The sequence below is a fragment of the Medicago truncatula genome, chromosome 2 (assembly GCF_003473485.1).
Source record: "Medicago truncatula cultivar Jemalong A17 chromosome 2, MtrunA17r5.0-ANR, whole genome shotgun sequence".
Classification (NCBI taxonomy): Eukaryota; Viridiplantae; Streptophyta; class Magnoliopsida; order Fabales; family Fabaceae; genus Medicago; species Medicago truncatula.
The window spans coordinates 14,552,302-14,571,232 of NC_053043.1; the positions used below are offsets into that span (position 1 = coordinate 14,552,302).

At 33.9% G+C, this 18,931-nt stretch overlaps 2 protein-coding genes across 3 annotated transcripts; both read left to right on the top strand.

Annotated features, from left to right (window-relative positions):
* The first annotated feature begins 740 nt into the window (after positions 1-740).
* On the top strand, positions 741-3,749 carry LOC25488164 (transcription termination factor MTERF5, chloroplastic). 2 transcript variants are annotated; one of them, XR_003009163.2, is made up of 3 exons: positions 741-2,011; positions 2,671-3,645; positions 3,676-3,749. XR_003009163.2 is itself a non-coding variant. In XM_013607830.3 (2 exons), exon 1 carries the CDS (start codon positions 821-823, stop codon positions 2,009-2,011), a length of 1,191 nt encoding a protein of 396 aa, XP_013463284.1. In that variant the 5' UTR covers positions 741-820; the 3' UTR covers positions 2,671-3,749. The 2 variants fall into 2 exon arrangements, 1 of the variants encoding a protein (XP_013463284.1); XM_013607830.3 differs by having other exon boundaries at positions 2,671-3,749.
* A 2,155-nt stretch (positions 3,750-5,904) lies between these two features.
* Positions 5,905-10,435, top strand: LOC25488166 (transcription termination factor MTERF15, mitochondrial). The gene is given in 3 exon segments (XM_013607832.3): positions 5,905-7,173; positions 7,176-7,225; positions 9,663-10,435. Coding segments are annotated over 2 exon segments (1,242 nt in total). The 5' UTR covers positions 5,905-5,981; the 3' UTR covers positions 9,663-10,435.
* The last annotated feature ends 8,496 nt before the right edge of the window (positions 10,436-18,931 follow it).

Consider the following 18,931-nt stretch of genomic DNA (forward strand, 5'->3'; position numbering starts at 1 on the left):
CAACTTATTATAAAAAATGAAATAAAAGTAAAGACTAACTTACCTATTTTTGTAGAGAAAGACTAACTTTCCTCGTATATGTATTTTCTTCTACTAATGGAAAGACGAGTCCGTCTGTCCACTCACTCTTCTAGTCTTCTACTAATTGTTTGATTTCAGAGTGAATGGTTCAATTTTTTGTTGGAAATTTATTTGTTTTTCAGTAGAACTTTGGATTACTAGGGTCTTTTTTCTCTAACAATTACTAGGGTCTTTTTTCTCTAATAATCAGAGAGTTAATGTAAAAACGAATCTACATACAACGTAAATTATCAAAATAATCCAATTTTATTAACCGGCAAATAAGCAAGATTAAGGATAATTTGTTGAAATAATTGAACAAGAGATAAAAAATTTATTTTGTTTCAATAAGAAAACATAACCTTATCTTATTTTTTCTTTTGGTAGTGTTATCTTAATTAAATTAGGGTCCATTTGTTTCAGATTTTTTTTAAAAAAATTATTTCTTTTTATAAAAAATCATTTTAATCAATTTTAAGTGTTTGTTTAGGAATTAAAAAAAACAATTTTATCATAAAAACTTATTTTTTATTCTAAAATGAAAAGCTTTTTTCAATTTTTTTCCAAACGCAAGGAGGTAACACATCATGAACTAATTAAAAAAACTTAAAAAGGTGATTTTTTTTAGATAATAAAAAAACATAAATAAGTTCAGATTTTTTTTAAGCTAAAAAAAATAACGTCTCCTTCGTAACATAACACACACTCCCATTAAACCCTCACGTTTGACTCTTAAACCTTTGACTAAATTTTCCAAACCATGTTGAAGAAATTGTTTCTTTCCCAGAATGTTGCTTTAGGCATCATCACCACAAAATCAACAACCCCAAAATTCAATAACTCTCTTCTGCACCAATACTTCTCGTTCCCAATTTCACTCACAAGATTCTGCACCACAACAACACACCCATTCGCTGTATCATACCTTATCAACAATTTCGGTTTCTCACCTCTATCTGCTCTCAAGGCTTTCAACAACAATCAGGTTCTTTTCAAATCCGCAGAAAATCCTAATTCAGTTATCAATTTCTTCAAAAATCGTGATTTTTCACACTCTGATATACGAATCATCATTAGAAAAGCACCATGGTTACTTTCATTACAACCCCACAATATAATTTTGCCCAAGTTTGAATTTTTTCTATCCAAAGGTGCTACTTCATCTGATATTGTTTCATTCATAACAGAAAACCCTCGAATTTTGCGAAGTAGCTTGGAGAAACGAATTATCCCTCTTTTTCAATTGTTAAGTAGCTTCTTGAAAACCAACAAGGATGTCATTCTTTGCTTACTTCGACATTCGACTTATGTTACTTTTAATTCCTATCACCTTGTTGCCGCTAATATCAATTTGATGACTGATTTTGGAGTTTCTGATTCTGTCATTGCTAGCTTGCTTCAAAAAAGGCCATCTATATTTGGTTCGACTGATTTGATTAAGTCATTGGAGGAAGTTAAGTGTTTAGGGTTTGATCCTTCAACGGCTACTTTTGGGGCTGCTTTGTTCGCCAAGAAATGTATGAGTAAAACACGATGGGATGAGAAAGTCGCCGTCTTTAAGAAATGGGGTTGGTCTGATGAAACTTTTTTTCAAGCATTTAGGTTGCATCCTAGTTTGATGTTGACTTCAATTGAAAAGATTAATTTTGTGATGCATTTTTGGGTCAACCAATTGGGTTGGGATTCCTTGGAACTTACTAAATGTCCACATATGTTTGGTTATAGTTTACATCAAAGGATCATTCCAAGGGCCTCAGTTTTGCAATTTCTTTTGATGAAAGGTTTGCAAGATAAGAATGAAAGCTTAGTTACACCATTTACTTATTCCGAGAAATTCTTCTTGAGCAAGTTTGTCTTCAAGGAGGAGTGTGATTATCTATTAAAGCTATATGTGGAAAAAATGAAACCTGCATACACAAAGGAGAACAATGGCATGCCATTCACTAATTAGGTGATTTCGTAATCTTCTTTTGTAATGTAACCATAGCTTGTTACTTCTAGGCCAACATAGAGGATGATCTAGCTGACTTGTTTTATTTGCTAACTTGGACAAGAGTGTCATAGTGGTTCAAAATAATACCTTATGATTTATCTTATGCCTTGTATCTAGTAGATATAGAAAAGCTCAAATGATCTTGCATTTATTTGGTCAATCAAGAATCGTAGCAGTATAAACAAACTGTGTATGCGGGTCTACTCAATTTAATGATTGAAATTAGAAGTATAAGCTTGAGATTATCCGATACTTTGCCTATCTGTTTTTCATGTGGTTCTATACACTTATTATTTTTAAGCGGACTTTTAATTTTAAGGATTTTTCTGTTATTACGCATACAGTGATTTTAAAAAGTTTGCGACCTTTTTGAATTTTGACCAACTATGGTTCCCTGTGTTCTTTCATTTTCCATTTTCTAGAATATTTATCTTTTGTTTAGCAATTTGCTTAAACGGAACCTTTCCTTTTATTGCAAATAGACCCATTGTTCTAGTCTTAGAGAAATTCTGACTGACTATATGTAGGATAGGAGAACACGCCCAGGTGGTTGTTTGATTTATTTTGTGCAGAAATAGTATTGGCATCATCTAATTTCATCCTTACTGATTTCACAGGGTATGTTTTTGGTAATGTCTTGTGAAAATGGAAGGGATGTATTTCTTGGAAAGCTTTTTCAGGTTTCAGCATGCCCTTATCTGATGTTTCATTGAGGATCAATGAGTCAGTAATTCCTTTGTCAGCCGTCAAGGCAAATTCGACCAAATCTAACTCAACTTATACTGAAGAATTTTGATTTATTTGATAATAGATTTGGTCAAACCCAACCTAACGTTAACCTGAACTCTCTTAGAGTATGGGGTGGAACAATATATGGTGATTGGTGAATTTTATTGGTTGACTACATAGCTGTGATGTAGCGACATGTTTTATGAGTGACAAGAAGGGGTAACAAGATAGTATAATGTTATTCTTGGAAAAAGTAAAGTTTGAGCAAGAGTGTCATCAGCAATCATGGCTGGCACAGATGAAATGGGATGTAAAGATACAAAAGATTTAAAATTAGACAAGATGTATGTGATTGGGAGGCTCCAAAGTCAATGATCCATATAGGTGAGGGTGTAGCTGATGAGTTAGAAGAAGACAAGCCTTTATTGGAGGCTGCACACATGACATGTATATTGTGTTCGGTTTCACGTTCACGACGATGTACATGCGTCTAGAGCCATCTGGGAAATCATAGCTTTTGGTGGACGTGCGTCTATAGTCGTTTCTGCCTTGGAAACAAACATACCAGTAGTTGTGTGGCAAGAAAGTTTTGAGAATGGGCTTGAAAAAAAGCTCAAGACTGAGTGAAGCTACATATTGTTAGGAGTTGGTAAAGATATGTTTGATGATTCAAGACAATTTGAAAATAAGTTCAAGACAAAGCAAGAGCATTAGTTAAAACATTTTAGTTCAAAGGGAGATAAAAACACCAATTTTTTGGGTCAATAACAAGAGTAGACGCAAATGTAACGTGTAAAAAGTTTATTTGATGGTGCATATATGTATTTGAGTTTCAAATATTGGTTTCTACACAGTTTAGAAAGGTTGCTTCTTTCAAAAAAAAAAAAAAAAAGGTTGCTGTATTTAAATTAAGTATAAACTGGCCACCCGATTGAATATTTTCAATTTGATGTGATGAATTTCCATAGAGCTCGTCTGTCTGTACAAATACATCCGTTTTCTCTTCCAGTCATGCTTCCCGAACACCATGGACATGGCAAAACTATATGACTGTAACACATGTAACATATTCATCCAAACATTTCAGAGCCTTTGATAGCATCATTGATTACTACTGTCAAGATTGTAAATTGTTTTTGAATGCATGTTTCTTACCTTTTATGGAGTCTGAATTTTTCTTACAAGAGTAGTAACATGAGTGAATGAAAATATGTAAGGAGCGACTTCTTATGTTTTATAAATAGGATCAGACCCCTCCTTTGGGAAGTTGAAAATTCATTTGTTGAAGTTTGTGTAAACCATTGTTACATTCAGAAATGTTTTAGATGACACTTCATAAAGATTATGAGCGGTCAAAATATACTTTCATAGCCTCTACATGCAATTGTAAAGATTATCCTTCTTGAGTTGATTGTGATCCATTTAAGGGTTGACCTCTGCCAACAAATATTTTTTCGTACGCATCAACCATAAATCGTATCTTGTACCTAATGGTTAAGGTTAGAATCAAATTTTTATAGCACTCAAGTGTGCGCAGTTTCCGCGTTAAAATTGAGATATAAGCTTTCATTTGGTGGTTAGGGTGAAAGAGTTAAAAAGCTGAGTGACAAGGATGTTGAGGGTTTTATCCCCCACCCACAGCACAACAATAACACTAACATACTTAAATTTTTAATTTTTTAAAAAAAGAACAAAAAGAAATTAGGTGATATTGAGGATATGGTGTAAATTGTTCTTAACCATAGCAGGGAGCGGTTATGGTGCATAAATCCCAACAAAATTGCTTCCTACACCCCAAAGAAAACCAAACAAAACAAAACAAAACGAACCAAACGCGGAAACAAACTGAATCATCACCGTCGTTCATCATCATCACCATTGGAATCTTCAATCTCATCGTCGTTCATCATCATCACCGTATCGGAATGCCAAAACCATTTTGCTGTGGAAATGATTTATGTGAGTTGTACTCCAAACCCATTTTGCTGTGGAAATGGTTTCCAGAATTTTCAATCTCATCATCAACACCGTCATTCATCATCATCACCGTCATCATCACCATACCGGAATGCCAAAACCATTTTGTTGTGGAAAACCATTAGATGTACTTAATGGTTTCCAGCAGTTTCCCAGCCATAAATCCCTCTAACATCAGATCGGAAACCATGAACACAAACAGTGACGAAGCAGAAGGATCAGGAATAAGAATAGGGAGATCAGGGATAATGCGATGTTTACGGATGTTAGGGTTCCATAAAGCAATTTCGCCATTGGAAAAGATGTAGAGAAGACCGTTACATGAACCGAGCAGAGAGATGAAGTTGTTGAAGCCTTCGAAAGGAAGATTGAGTTTAATGCGGGTGGTTAGGTTAGAGAAATCGTTGATTTGGTAGAGATTGGACTTGTGTCGAAGGATTAAGGAACAATTGAGGGAATTTTTAGGTGAAGTTTGATGAAGTTGTGGGAATCGATTAGGGATTGAAGTGATTTTGAAGTTGATCGGAATTGGAGGAGGGATTGTGGCGGTAACAGAGAGAGGATTCTGGTGAGTATCTCCGGCGGTAACAGAGAGATGAAGTTGTTGAAGCCTAGGATTATTACACATGTACACTAGATCTGATGGTTGTGAAGTGTTTATGCACGTGCATAAGAATTTCCTTATGCACCATAACTTTTGCTTGAGAAAAGATGATTGGATGGACATATGTGTGCTTATGAAAGAAAATATAAGAAACACCATGGAAGGTGATATATTTTCTTTAAATAAAAAAGGCCACAAGTCTGTTTACTTTCATTGTATATGAGAAATAGACAGACAATAAGATAAAGGTTCTCCTACAATGATAATTTGAAGAGTCTGCCGCCTATTTGGGTCCTACAATGCTCGAGGGATTAATCTCCGCAGTTGCGCGCAGAGGATACTCGATTTATACCAAAAAATTAACATGTGTACTATTTAGCAAGTGTACACTACTATTGCAATTCTTTTTTAAAAGTTATAAAATTAACCTTCAATTAATAATGTACACTTGCTAAATTACATCGGTTATCATTTCTCTTTTTAAATTTATTGAATAAAGCAATATATTCTAGGATAAAGATAAAATATTTGGTTATTCAATAAATCGAATTTCCGTTTATATGGTGAAAGCCAAACACGGTTGTTCTGGGCACCGTTGAGGCGTTGAAGCTTTTTCCAATGTTCAAAGTTTTTCTCTTCCGCAATGCCTTTGCCATATCAACAACCTCATTTTCTATCAGATTCCTCACCACTACTATCACTTCAGATTCAAACTCATTCACCGTATCCTACCTCATCCACAAATTTGGATTCTCACATGAATTCGCACTCAAAGCTTCCAAACAGCTTTATTTCAAAACCTCACAAAAACCTGATTCAGTTCTCAACTTCTTCAAAAATCACGGTTTCACCGACTCACATATACGCAATGTCATCAAAAGGGAACCATGGCTTCTTTCCTGCGATACCCAGAAAAGGATTCTCCCAAAGTTTCAATTTTTACTCTCCATAGGTGCTTCTTCCTCTGACATTGTCCACATGGTTAGATGTAACCCTAAGTTCTTGGAATTAAGCTTGAAGAATAATCAAATTAAGTTTGAATATTTTCTATCCAAAGGTGCTTCTTCATCTCATATTATTTCATTGTTAACTTCAAACCCTCAAATTTTACAAAGTAGCCTGGACAAACGAATAATCCCTCTTTTTGAATTGTTAAGAATGTTCTTTAAAACTAACAAGGATACAATTGTTTGCTTAATTCGACATTCGAAATGGGTTGCTAGTTATCCCCATCACCTTATTGTGGCTAATATTAATCTGATGTCTGATTTTGGCGTGTCTCATTCTGTCATTGCTAGATTGCTTCAAATTAAACCATCTATATTTTGTTCAAAGGATTTGATTAAGTCATTGGAGGAAGTTAAAGGTTTAGGGTTTCATCCCCCAATCACTACTTTTGGGGCTGCTTTGATAGCCAAGAAAGGTATGAGTAAAAAACTTTGGGATGAGAAAGTTGATGTCTTTAAGAAATGGGGTTGGTCTGATGAAGATGTTATTCGAGCATTTAGAGGTCGTCCTGACTTGTTGTTGACTTCAATTGATAAGATTAATTTGGTGATGAGTTTTTGGGTCAATCAATTGGGTTGGGATTCCTTGGCACTTGCTAAAAGGCCACATATTTTTAGTTATAGTTTGGAGAAAAGGATCATTCCAAGGGCCTCAGTTTTGCAATATCTTGTGATGAAAGGTTTGAGGAAAAAGAATGCAAGCTTAGTTGCACCATTTGATTATTCTGGGAAAATGTTCTTGAGCAAGTTTGTTTTTAGCTTTAAGGAAGAGTCTGATTATCTATTAAAGCTGTATGAAGAAAAATGAAACACGCATACACAATGGAAAACAATGGCATGCCATTCACAAATTAGGTAATTTCGTAATCTTCCTTTGCAATGTAAACTTAGCTTGTTAGTCTTAAAATGTAAGTGCTTATTCTTTCTAGGCCAATGTAGGGGATGATCTAGTTGACTTGTTTTATTTGGTAACCTGGACGAGAGTGTCATAGTTGATCATAATAATACCTTATGATTTATCTTATACTTCATAAAAATCGAATGGTCTTGTATTTATTTGGTCAGGGAATGTTTTCTTGTGGTGTTAGTTTTCCTTCCATGTTTGTTCAATCAAAAATTCATAGAAGTATAAAGAAACTTTGTATGCAAGTCTACTCAATTCAATGATTGAAACTTTAAGCTTGAGATTATTCAGTACTTTGCCTATATGTTTTTCCTTTGGTGCTCTACACATTATATGATAGGATACTAGATTTGGGCTTTATTCGAATTAATGTTGACGTGGCAATATTATGTAAGGAGAGGATTTATGTTATAAAAGAGAGGAAAGGGGAGTGAGTAAAACATTGAGAAATATTGTTGAAAGTTTGTTAGGAGAGATGATCTCTCTGGTTAGGTAAGTCCGTTCTTTTGAAATTTTGGATTCTATCACTATACTTTTAAGTGAATTTTAATTTTTAAGTATCTTTCTATTATTTATTACTCATACAATGTTATTAAATAGTTTGCGGCCTTTTTGAATTTTGACCAGTCATGGTTCACCGTGTTCTTTCATTTTTTATTTTGGAGAATGTTTACGAAAATGGAGCCTCTCCTTTTGTGGCAAACACATATGTTGTTCTAGTCTAGATAAATTCTGATGTAGGAGAGGAGTAACCACGCAGGTGGTTGTTTGATTGATTTTGTGCATAAATAGTATTGGCATCATCTACTATCATTCCCGAACCCTTATTAGTTTATAACTGATCTCACACAGTCATACTTTTGGTAATGTGTTGTGAAAATGAAAGAGATGTATTTCTTGGGAGGCTTTTCAGGTTTTAGCATGCCTTTATCAGATGTTTGATTGTATAGTAACGAGTTAGTAATTCCTTCGTCAGAAGTTGAGGTAAATTCAATCAAATCTGATGCAACTTAAAAGCTATACCAAGGAATATTTGTTTGGTAATAGATTGGTCAAACCCAACTTAAAGCTAACCCAACACCATGATCCTCCATTGAGCTCTTTGTACAAATACATCCATTTTCTCTCCAACTCAAGCTTCTCCCACAGTTTGTATACCCCAAAGCAAACTTCAAAGCACCCCTTTCTGACCAAACAAGCGAGCATTGTTGAATCGTGTTCTTCCTTCTGCCACAAAACCAATTCCAATGTTGAAGGCACTTCTCTGCCGCAATCCATTTGGCATATCAACAACAACACTCTACCACTTGCCCTTCCAATTTTCTCTCTAATTCCTCACCACTACCGCCACTTCACATCCATTCGCTGTGTCTTACCTCATCAACCAATTCAGATTCTCACCCGAATTTTTATTCTTAATTTTCATTCTTTTAGTTGGAAGAATATTTATGTATCCCTATCGGTGTTGGCTTAAACGAGCCAATTGGATCAGGAATTGGCCTTGTGGCCAGTCTGAGCAGCTTGTTGACTCAGACATGCAAGTAAGTCAGTAGATGATTTTTCATTGAGAAAGAACTTTTTAATAGTTAAGTGAGAAATTAATCCAGTGATGAGAATTTCAGTCAATCGCTTATGTTGGAAATCTTTGTCAAAGGGCCTGCTCTTTTTGGATGTTGTATGAGAAAAAAGGATCATTGCAAGGGCCTTAGACCTCAGCTGTGTTAGTTGTGAGATTCTTCAGTAAGAAAGATTTGATAAAAAACAACGAAAGCCTAATCACACTATGTTGTGTCCTATTCTTCGTTGTATATTTCAATCATTAAAGTTTTACTACATTAGGGGAACAATAGAACAAGCTTCGAAATACCAAGGAGCTTGTTTGTATTACTACCGTGTTTAATTTGGGGAATGATGCCACAACACAAGGGCCCCCTAGATATATCAAACTTTTAGTACTTTCAAACTTCCCAATCAAACTTACTTAGACATTCATTTTTTGTATCTCTCCACTTTGAAATAGTGAATTTTATTCAAGAAAATGTTAGCAATACAATTTTTACCACTATCTATCTTTTTAAAAAGATTGTTGAAGAGTTAGCAATCCACTTTGATTGGTGCTATGATTTTTATTGAATACACGTCTACAAAAGGGTGGGACAACTTGTGACTTGAGTGTGATTCTCGTCTAGTTATCTCTGCCAAACCAGGATGACTTGGTCTTTGGTTCTCCTAAGTCAGCTCCTTTAGTTGATGGTACAATTCTCAACAAAGTTACCACTCAAGTTGAATTATCTTTGGATGTTGAAAACATTGCTGATGTTGATAGAAAGAAGGATAACACAGAATCTCAGGGTATGGATAATAACACAGCTTTTGAAAATTGTTCAGGAATTCAATTGGTCTCCACCTGTCCAGCTGAGACAATTACTCTCACCAGGAACCTTTATTGTCAACCAGTCCCCAAAGATGCAAACACAACTCATCCTAGCACTGCTGCAATGAAGAGTTTAAGCATATTCAAAACTGCGTGGGGGGATTTAGTTGATGAAGAGACATCTATGAGTGACGAGCAAGAGCAGAATCTTGAAGGAGATTTTGATGAGGGGAGTTCATTCACTCCTTTTATGTCCAGAAGGAAGAAAAAATATAATAAGAAGCATGCTAATAAGCCAAGTGATAAAGGTGTTCAAAGCACAAGCAGTGATCATATACAAACTCGTTCCAAAAAGGGTGTGATCAAAAGCAATCCCAAATATATGTGACTTTCAAGTTGACAGTTTTGTTTTTCTTATGTTTTGCTAGTTCTGTTGCTGGACAGGTTTGTAGATAAGCAGTGCCTGTGTTGAATAACTAGTCTTTTCTGGTAGCTTTCAGTGGTGGTGGACTTTTTACCACCTTTGGTAGTTTTGATCCTTTCTCCTTTGAAGTGGTAGACTTCATAGGAGGATTCATGTTCTTTTTGGTTTTTTCTGGTTTTATTGGGTCTTTGGCTTGGTCCCCCCCAATTTTATACTTGTCTCTTTCTTTTATTGCCTTTATAGAAAAATAAAAAAAAATCTCTGTCTTTATTAATGATGATAATTTGGTTCCTTGAAGGACTGTATTGATTTAACTGTTGGAAGAATTGTATTGATTTTTAGAATGACCTTTAGTTTCTCTCATTTACCTTGAAGGGAATGCCTATGCTGATACGCTTGCCAACTGTAATGTTAGCATTTTTTTTGGTGAGATTCCCTCACTAATTTCATTAGAGAAAACTTTAGTGCTATAAAATTGGTTTCCTAGTTTTTGGCTTTGTTTTCGTAGGCAATGGAGTATATTTTATTAAATTAAAGCCTCTAACCCAAGCAAAAGGTCTACTAGGTTAAAGATAGTTAAGATACAAAATAAACACACCAAACTGAGCAGACAAAAAAGCTACAGACACCAAAAACAAAATATCAACTCTCCCCACTTCCCATTGCCTAACTAAATTATAAAGCAATGAATTAGATACATTTGAGCTGGTCCATGCCTCTCCATTTCTCTGTTATATTTTCTTTTTGATACATTTGAGCATGCTTTCAAATGATTGGTAGCGGCTAAAATGCCAACCTAGTTGGGATGTTAGCTATTATCTTCATATGTAATGGATAGAGAGAAAGAGGCTCCTTATATAGAGCATTTTACGGTTGCTGAGAAACAATTAGGCCCTGCCAGCTCAGCATCCTATCTGGCAAGGATTCTAACAAACTTTTGATAACAACAATAACTAACTCTAATTAAAAATGGGATTATTCTAGTCACAAGACCAAATATAAATTTTGTAGACACAATATTAGTTCTACCTTTTATTATTTTAAATATTTAAAAATAAAATAAAATAAATTTTACATTTTAAATATTGAAGACTTTCTCATAATATATGGTTTTCTGTTTTGGCTAAGATTTAATTTGGTTTAATTTTAGAAGAACATGAGACCTTCACTTATTACTCTATATGCTATGATTAATTTAATTTTAAATTTAAAAAAAAAAATGAATTTAAAGTTACTTTTCCATTAAACACTAACCCTCCGAAGTTCAGATCCTCCAAACCTTGATCTGCAGTTGAGGCCACCAAAACAACCACCACCATTGCCGAAAGCCTCTGTAATGGTCATAGCGACTTTGTTGTCGTGGCTCTGCCTCAACTTTTCCATGTCATTGTGTTGACATACAAAGTGTCCACTTTTTTCCGTGCTCAATCAGTTCTCTCTTATGAAAAAAATGATTGAATGTTATTGTTAGCAACGTGCTTGTCTTAAAGAATGTGGTGTGCTTCTAAAGCAGTGAAGTTGCAGGCTTTGGTAATGAGTAGTAATGTTGCTTCTCTATTCAATTTTATGATCTCAAGTTGTGAAATACTTGGAAACCAAAAAGCAAAACCTATAGTGATGCTAACATAAGCTGTGCTTTTGTTCTTTGTCACACTCATTAGTCATTATGCTTTAGGGATTATTTGCTTAGCCTTTGTTATCTTCAAATGCAACATGGATATAGCTTGATACCAAAGATTGATTTGTGAATCCACAATCACTAATCAAGCAACATATACAGGACCAGCAAGAAGGATGGCATTTATGGTAAGGTCCAAAACCAAGCTCTCAATGGATGGATTGTGTTGGGATCAGCATGAGTGACTTGACTCAGTCTCACAATTCAATAGAATGCTGGTAAGCTAAGGTGTGAAAATGATTTGATCGATTCATTATTTTGGAATAGAGTTATTAATAGAAAGGACTGACGGCTACGATGACTAAATTGGACTGTTGACTTTTTTCACCTGCTCGTGTATATACCATACCAGTAACATACATCAGTTGTGTTGGTGGTTGTTGTGTGGGCATTCAATTATTTTTCATTACTCCATATGTGCTTTAATATATAAAACAGATTTTTTTGGTGCAAGAATATAAAACAAACTTATCTAATGTATCAAAACATAGTTAATTTGATTAATGGCAATATATAACAAATTTCTGTTTACACTTCAATCTATTCAAATACTCATGCTCTATTACAACAAATTTGATATTAATTTGGAAGAAATTCCAAATGCTTCTTTAGTCATCATTAGAGATGGTTGATTTAAGTGGCAACAATTTTGAAGGGCCTATTCCTATGTCTATCTTCAAACTCAAAAGACTCCTTTTGCTTCAACTTTCCTAAAACAAGTTCAATGTTACAATACAGTTTGATGTGATTGGAAGGCTACAAAATTTGGGTACACTTGATCTTGCACATAACAACTTGTTTGTTGATGCAAGAATTATGTATGAACATGAGACATCATCTTTTCCGAATTTGAAACGTCTTTGGTTGGCTTCGTATACTTTAAGAGCATTCCCTGACTTTTTGAAGTATAAATCCTCACTGAAGTTCCTAGACCTGTCAAGCAACCAAATTTCAGGACCAATACCAAACTGGATTTGTAGTTTTGATTATATGGTCATCCTAAATGTTTCACACAACTTTCTAACAGATTTTGAAGGGCCTATTCAGAATCTTAGTTCAAATTTGCTTAAACTTGACCTTCATTCCAACCACATACAAGGACATGCTCCAACTTCTTTTAAAAACGCCATCTATTTGGACTACTCAAGCAATAGATTCATCTCTATTAACTTAAAAAGAAATTGGCAGTCACATCCCTTTTTTATATTTTTTTCTCTCTTTCAAATAATAATTTTAATGGAACAATCCATGAATCCTTTTGTAACATTTCAGGTCTTAGAGCACTTGATCTTTCTCATAATAGCTTCAATGACTCCATACCAATTTGTTTGACAAAAATGAGTATCACTCTTAGGCTATTAAATCTTGCAGGAAACCAACTCAGTGGCCATGTTTAAGATACATTCTCAACATCATGCAATCTAAGGTTTCTAGATCTCAGTGGAAATCATTTGAAAGGAACTATCCCAAAATCTTTGGCTAATTGTAAACACCTGCAAGTTCTAAACCTCGGAAACAATCAATTCATTGATGGATTTCCTTGCTTCTTGAACAACATTTCATTTCTTAGAGTCGTGATTTTAAGGACAAACAAATTGCATGGAACTATTGAATGTCCAAAAAATATTGTCCCTTGGGAGACACTTCAAATTGTTGATCTAGCAGCCAATAATTTCAGTGGCAAGTTACCAGCAAGCAACACTCTCACAAAGTTGGCAAGCATTGATGATTGATATTAAAGATAAAGGTGGAAAGTTTGGACATTTATATTTTAATCTCTATGATGACTTCAATCCTTTGAACTTTATGTCTGCAATAGTAGATCTCAACAGTGAGCTTCAAATGAAATTATCTAAACTTAATGCAGCAGAACCACCTTTTTTGATAAACCATATAATCTCTCATATCTTTGAGGAAGGTGTTGGTCTTAGAAGTTATGAGGATTCAGTTACAATTTTCAACAAAGGTCAACAGTTGAATTTGGCTAAAATTCTCATTGCCTTTACTTCATTGGATTTCTCATCCAACAAATTTGATGGGCCAATACCAATGGAGCTTATGAGTCTCACAGCACTCCATGCTCTTAACTTGTCACAAAATGCTTTCTCAGATAGCATTCCTTATTCTTTAGGAAATCTAAAACATCTGGAGTCATTGGACATGTCTAATAACAACTTAAGAGATGAGATTCCTTTAGAGCTTGCAAGGTTATCATTTCTTTCAGTTATGAACCTCTCTTGTAATCACTTGGTGGGAAAAATACAAACTGGAACACACATTTAATCATTTCAAGAAGATTCATTTATAGGCAATGAAGAGTTGTGTGGACCTCCACTGACACAAAACTGTGGTGGTGAAGGAGGGAAAAGCTTGTCACAACAAGCATATGAAACACGTTATTATCATGAAAGGAGTTTAATTGATTGAAATTTCTTAAGTGTTGAGGTGGGATTCACTTTTGGTTTTAGAGTTTTTTTCCTTCCTCTTATTTTCTTGAAGAGATGGAGGTTTTGGTATTCAAAGAATATTGATGATATGCTTTATAAGATTGTTCCTCGGCTTTGTTTTGTGTATGATCATCGTGGAGGACAGATGTATAGAATTTTAAGTAGGAAGAAGTAATGATACTAGTTTGTGTACATTATTATATTTAAATTTTTGCATTTTCTTTATATTCTTTTGATTAGTGTGAAAATAAAATACTAAGCCCATATGTCTTGATCCTAGTGCTAAACTTAGCATGAAGGACATTGGATTTCTAGACTTTTAGGCTAGGCGGTCACTCTTTTATCTTGAGTAATGCTCTTAATAGGTAGTCCCTCTTTTATCTTTAGTAATGCTCTCAACACACTCTCTACCATTCTCTTATCACCGTCGATTCTACGATTGAGTGAAATTCATGTAGGCTTCGTTAGTTTGGAAGTAAATTTCTATAAATAGGTAACATATCCACTGATTTACGGGACCATGTAAATTTTATCCAATGATAAAGAGATGGTTGGATGAAGAGTGTTAGAGAGGGTAGATCGATATCACCCTTCTGTCATACTTTTAAGTGTTATGTGAGTAGTTAGGTGAATGTTTGACGAAACCACGGTGACATGTCGATTTTGTTGAAATTTCAAATTGTAAATTTTTTGACACACCAAAAGGGCAACACTGCAACGAAAATTAATAGAATTACATTCCTTGTCTAGTTTTGAACTATCAAGCAATTATAGATGAGTTTCTTCTTTGTTTAAATTCAAATAATTATGAAAGTCAATTAATGAATCACAACTTTCACTATGAGAGTATGCAACATGTTTTACAAACCATGAATTATTGGAAGTGTATTAAACAATTATGTTTACTTTTCAGCATTGGTATGATTAAGAGATTATGAAAAATGATGTGAAATGAAATATGATCAGAATTCATGACTTAATGTAAAAATGAAATATAATTGTGTGAAATTAAGTTGATGATTACTGATTTGATCTTCAGTATATTTGTAAGTTATGTTGAACCAACACACTCATACTATACTTTGGTGTTCGGGAGTCCGTGGGAGTTCCGGTAGCAACAACAATCAATGCCTCATTATGAATATGAATGAAAAATAATCAATTTTTCTTTTTGAATTCTCTAGTTTCTCCTCTAAATTCTAAAGTTTAACCCTACATTTGATTACAAGTCATAGATTGCCCGGTAACCATGTTGAGAGCATTTCTCAACCACAATCCATTAGGCATTTCAAATACCTCAACAACACTCCACAATTTACTCTTCCAATTTTCTCTCAAATTCATCATCAGACACAACTTTAGCAGTCAATGTTGAGTCCTAAATGTTCCACATGATCAAAGGGCGATGATATCAATATCTAGACACAACTTTGGCAATCAAATTTGCTATCAAAGTGAGGACAAATTCCTAGAACCGTGTTCAACCCACATCCTTTCCACAAATCACTTACAAGAGAACAAAATAAAAAACAGTGTAAAATTGATTCTTCCTCATTCTAACAGATTGGACAAAAGAAGGGACATTAACCCCTCTATAAGCAAGAATTGCTCTCGTAGGAACTAAGTTGTGAGAAATATACCTTATAAATAAGGTGGAGTTTAACATGAATCCTTTCCCACCATAGGAAAGTTAGATTTTTACCTCCATATATAGGTAAAACAAGTTGCTTTTATTTTATTTGTTTTTTCAAAGATTAAAAAAGCTAATATTTAATAGTGTTAACTAGTTTACTAATACACCCCTTGTTTTTATGAAATCATATATCCACCTCACCTATTTAAAAATAAATGATTTTTCACGTAAATGATTTTTCACGTTGATATCTAATTTTTTTTTTTTAATTTGACAAACTTTTTTTTTATGATAAGGGATTAATTTACTGGTTTTGACCACATTTGCAATGTTTTAGGGACGTTTGCAATTAATGTTTGCAAATAAATGAATTTATATTTTTCTTTTTGATAAGAGTGAGTATGAAATTATTGATACAATGTAACTCATTTTTTTTCTTGCAATGGCAATGAACATTTATATTAAATATGTTTTGATCCATTTAAATATTTTAAAATTTTCATTTTAATTTCCCTAAAATATTTCATCAATTTTTAATCTTCGTAAATTTTTTCATCCGCTCTTTTGGTCTCTCCTTTTAAATCATATCATATACTTGATAATAACGACAAAAAATAATGTGGACATAAATTATTTATAATGAATATTAAATACAATAAACAGTGAATACAACAAATTGAATAGATTTATTCCCTATAAATTTATATATGACTTGCTGCTTAGCAAATTGGATAAATTCTTACAAGCGATATGCTACTTAGCAAATTAATTAAAACTTTTTTTTAGAGAGAATGCAAATTGATCAGTAAATTGAATTAATTATTTTTTATACAAATTTAATTAGAAAACATAATTTGTTTGAAAGGAATTAAAGAACATAGCATCTCATACACAATGAGAATCGGTCCACTCAGTAAAAAAAGCCCACTTACTTAACATTATTTTATAGGCAAATTCTATGGTACATCCAATAAATTTGGGTGTATCGGTACACCAAATCGTAAAATTAATAATAAATGAGTTGTTTTTTTGAAGAAAAATAATTATTTTCTATCATTGACAACTAAGATAATTAAATTTTATTTACCAAAAGCTTTGACGAAATAAAATTTAATTTTTAAGAATTTTTATTACTCATAACAATGAATATTGATTATTTTTTATGACAAAATGTAAAATTTTTAATATGATCCTTATAAACAATGAAATGATGGTTTTTCTTATGAAATGATGTTTTCTAAAATATAAATATTAACAAATACCTTTTTATTTCACTAAAGTGATCGTTAATTTATAAATTTTGTGAAACAAGAGTACCGGTACACTCAAAATTATGAGTGTACCATAGAAGTTCCCTATTTTATATGTTGTGGGGTCCCAATTTTTGTTTCAAGTAAAAAACCAAAAAGTTGCAAAAGGGTAGCAAATAAAAGATCTCAACTGTAACACCCCGTTACCCCAAATCATTTAAATATAACATAAACATCATAGTAAGCACCAAACGGGAATTTCAAAATTTCTTAAATAGAAAATAAAATTATTTAACTCAACATCTTTCATAACTTCGAAAATCATGCAGCGGAATGTTTGCATTTCACATAACAACAACAACAACGGTTAAGTTCTCCAAACAATATCTTGGCATTAAGCCTAACGACAATAAATCAACCAACAAGGGCCACATCATTAAGTTCCAAAAATTGATACATAGGAAGGAAAAACAATAATAATAATAATAATAATAATAATTCTCATCCCACGTATCAGAGCCCTAGACACGACTCTTGAGCCACCACCAACTACTCAGGATCACCTGCAAGTTACCCATAGGAAGGGCAACATTTTCAAGCAGAAGGGGTGAGATTCACAACAATAAAATATAGATAATAATATCATCAATTGAATCTAACACCCTATAACATCAAATCATCTTGCAGTTATAATTATATAATTCCACAAAGCACAGCAACGTCACCATCAATCATTCTATCATAAAGTGTATGTATAAATATTCATCAAACAACATCAACAACATCATCAATATATTAACCACACCCAACAATGAAGACTCATGCATGACATGACGACACCACTAAGACTCCTCAATAAATGCAGATATGCATGTGGTACCAAACAGGACCGAAGCCCTCACCGCTTTTGAATGGTTAAAGCATTCATCAGGACCGAAGCCCTCACCGCTGTGAAAAACTAGTGCTCCAGGACATGATTCCTCTCCGCTGTTTATGCATATGCAATGAACCTACTTGTGTATATCTACATACAACTTGACCATACATACTCCATATGACTCCACTTATACAACATGTATGGTTCAATAAATAAATCATACATCACAGCCATCAGCAACATCAACAAGCAGCAATCCAACAATCTAGAATAATGCACAATTTAATACAACTATGCTCTAAACAACAACATCAATCACTACCATTCATGCAAGCAATTTCAGCACTCAAAAACTGGGTAGCTCGCCTCGCGAGCACATCTGCTCGCTATGGCGAGTTCACAAAACAGGTTACTCGCCACGGCGAGTTCAAGGCGAACTCGAGACGAGTGAAAAGTAGGTGCTCTCGGGAGTTTTGACATTTTTCTCACTCAAACCTCAATTCTAAGCTCCTTATTCATCTTTTTAACTTAAAACTTGCTTCAGTCATCATTAATATCATTTAGGCACATTAAACCATCCCCAAAACATCTTATAACAACAATTTGAAAATCCAGTTTTGATCTGGGTTACTCGCCACGGCGAGTTGGTCTGCTCGCGAGGCGAGCTATGAAGTTGCTCACTCGCCATGGCGAGCACAGCTACTCGCGAGGCGAGCGATAAACTTCTGTACGGGCAGAAAACAGGTTTTTCCCTAAAATCCCATTTTTCTTCAATTCACTCCCCAAATTAGTTTACAGATGTGAGTTAACTTACTGTATGCACTCATAACTTATTTCTAACATCAGAATCACAATCTCAACTCCAAAATCATCATTTCATCACCAAAAACCCAAAATTTCAAATTTTCACCAGAACTCTGTTAAACTCAAAATCAGAAATTAATGTCTATACTACTGAAGTAAACCTCACCCTT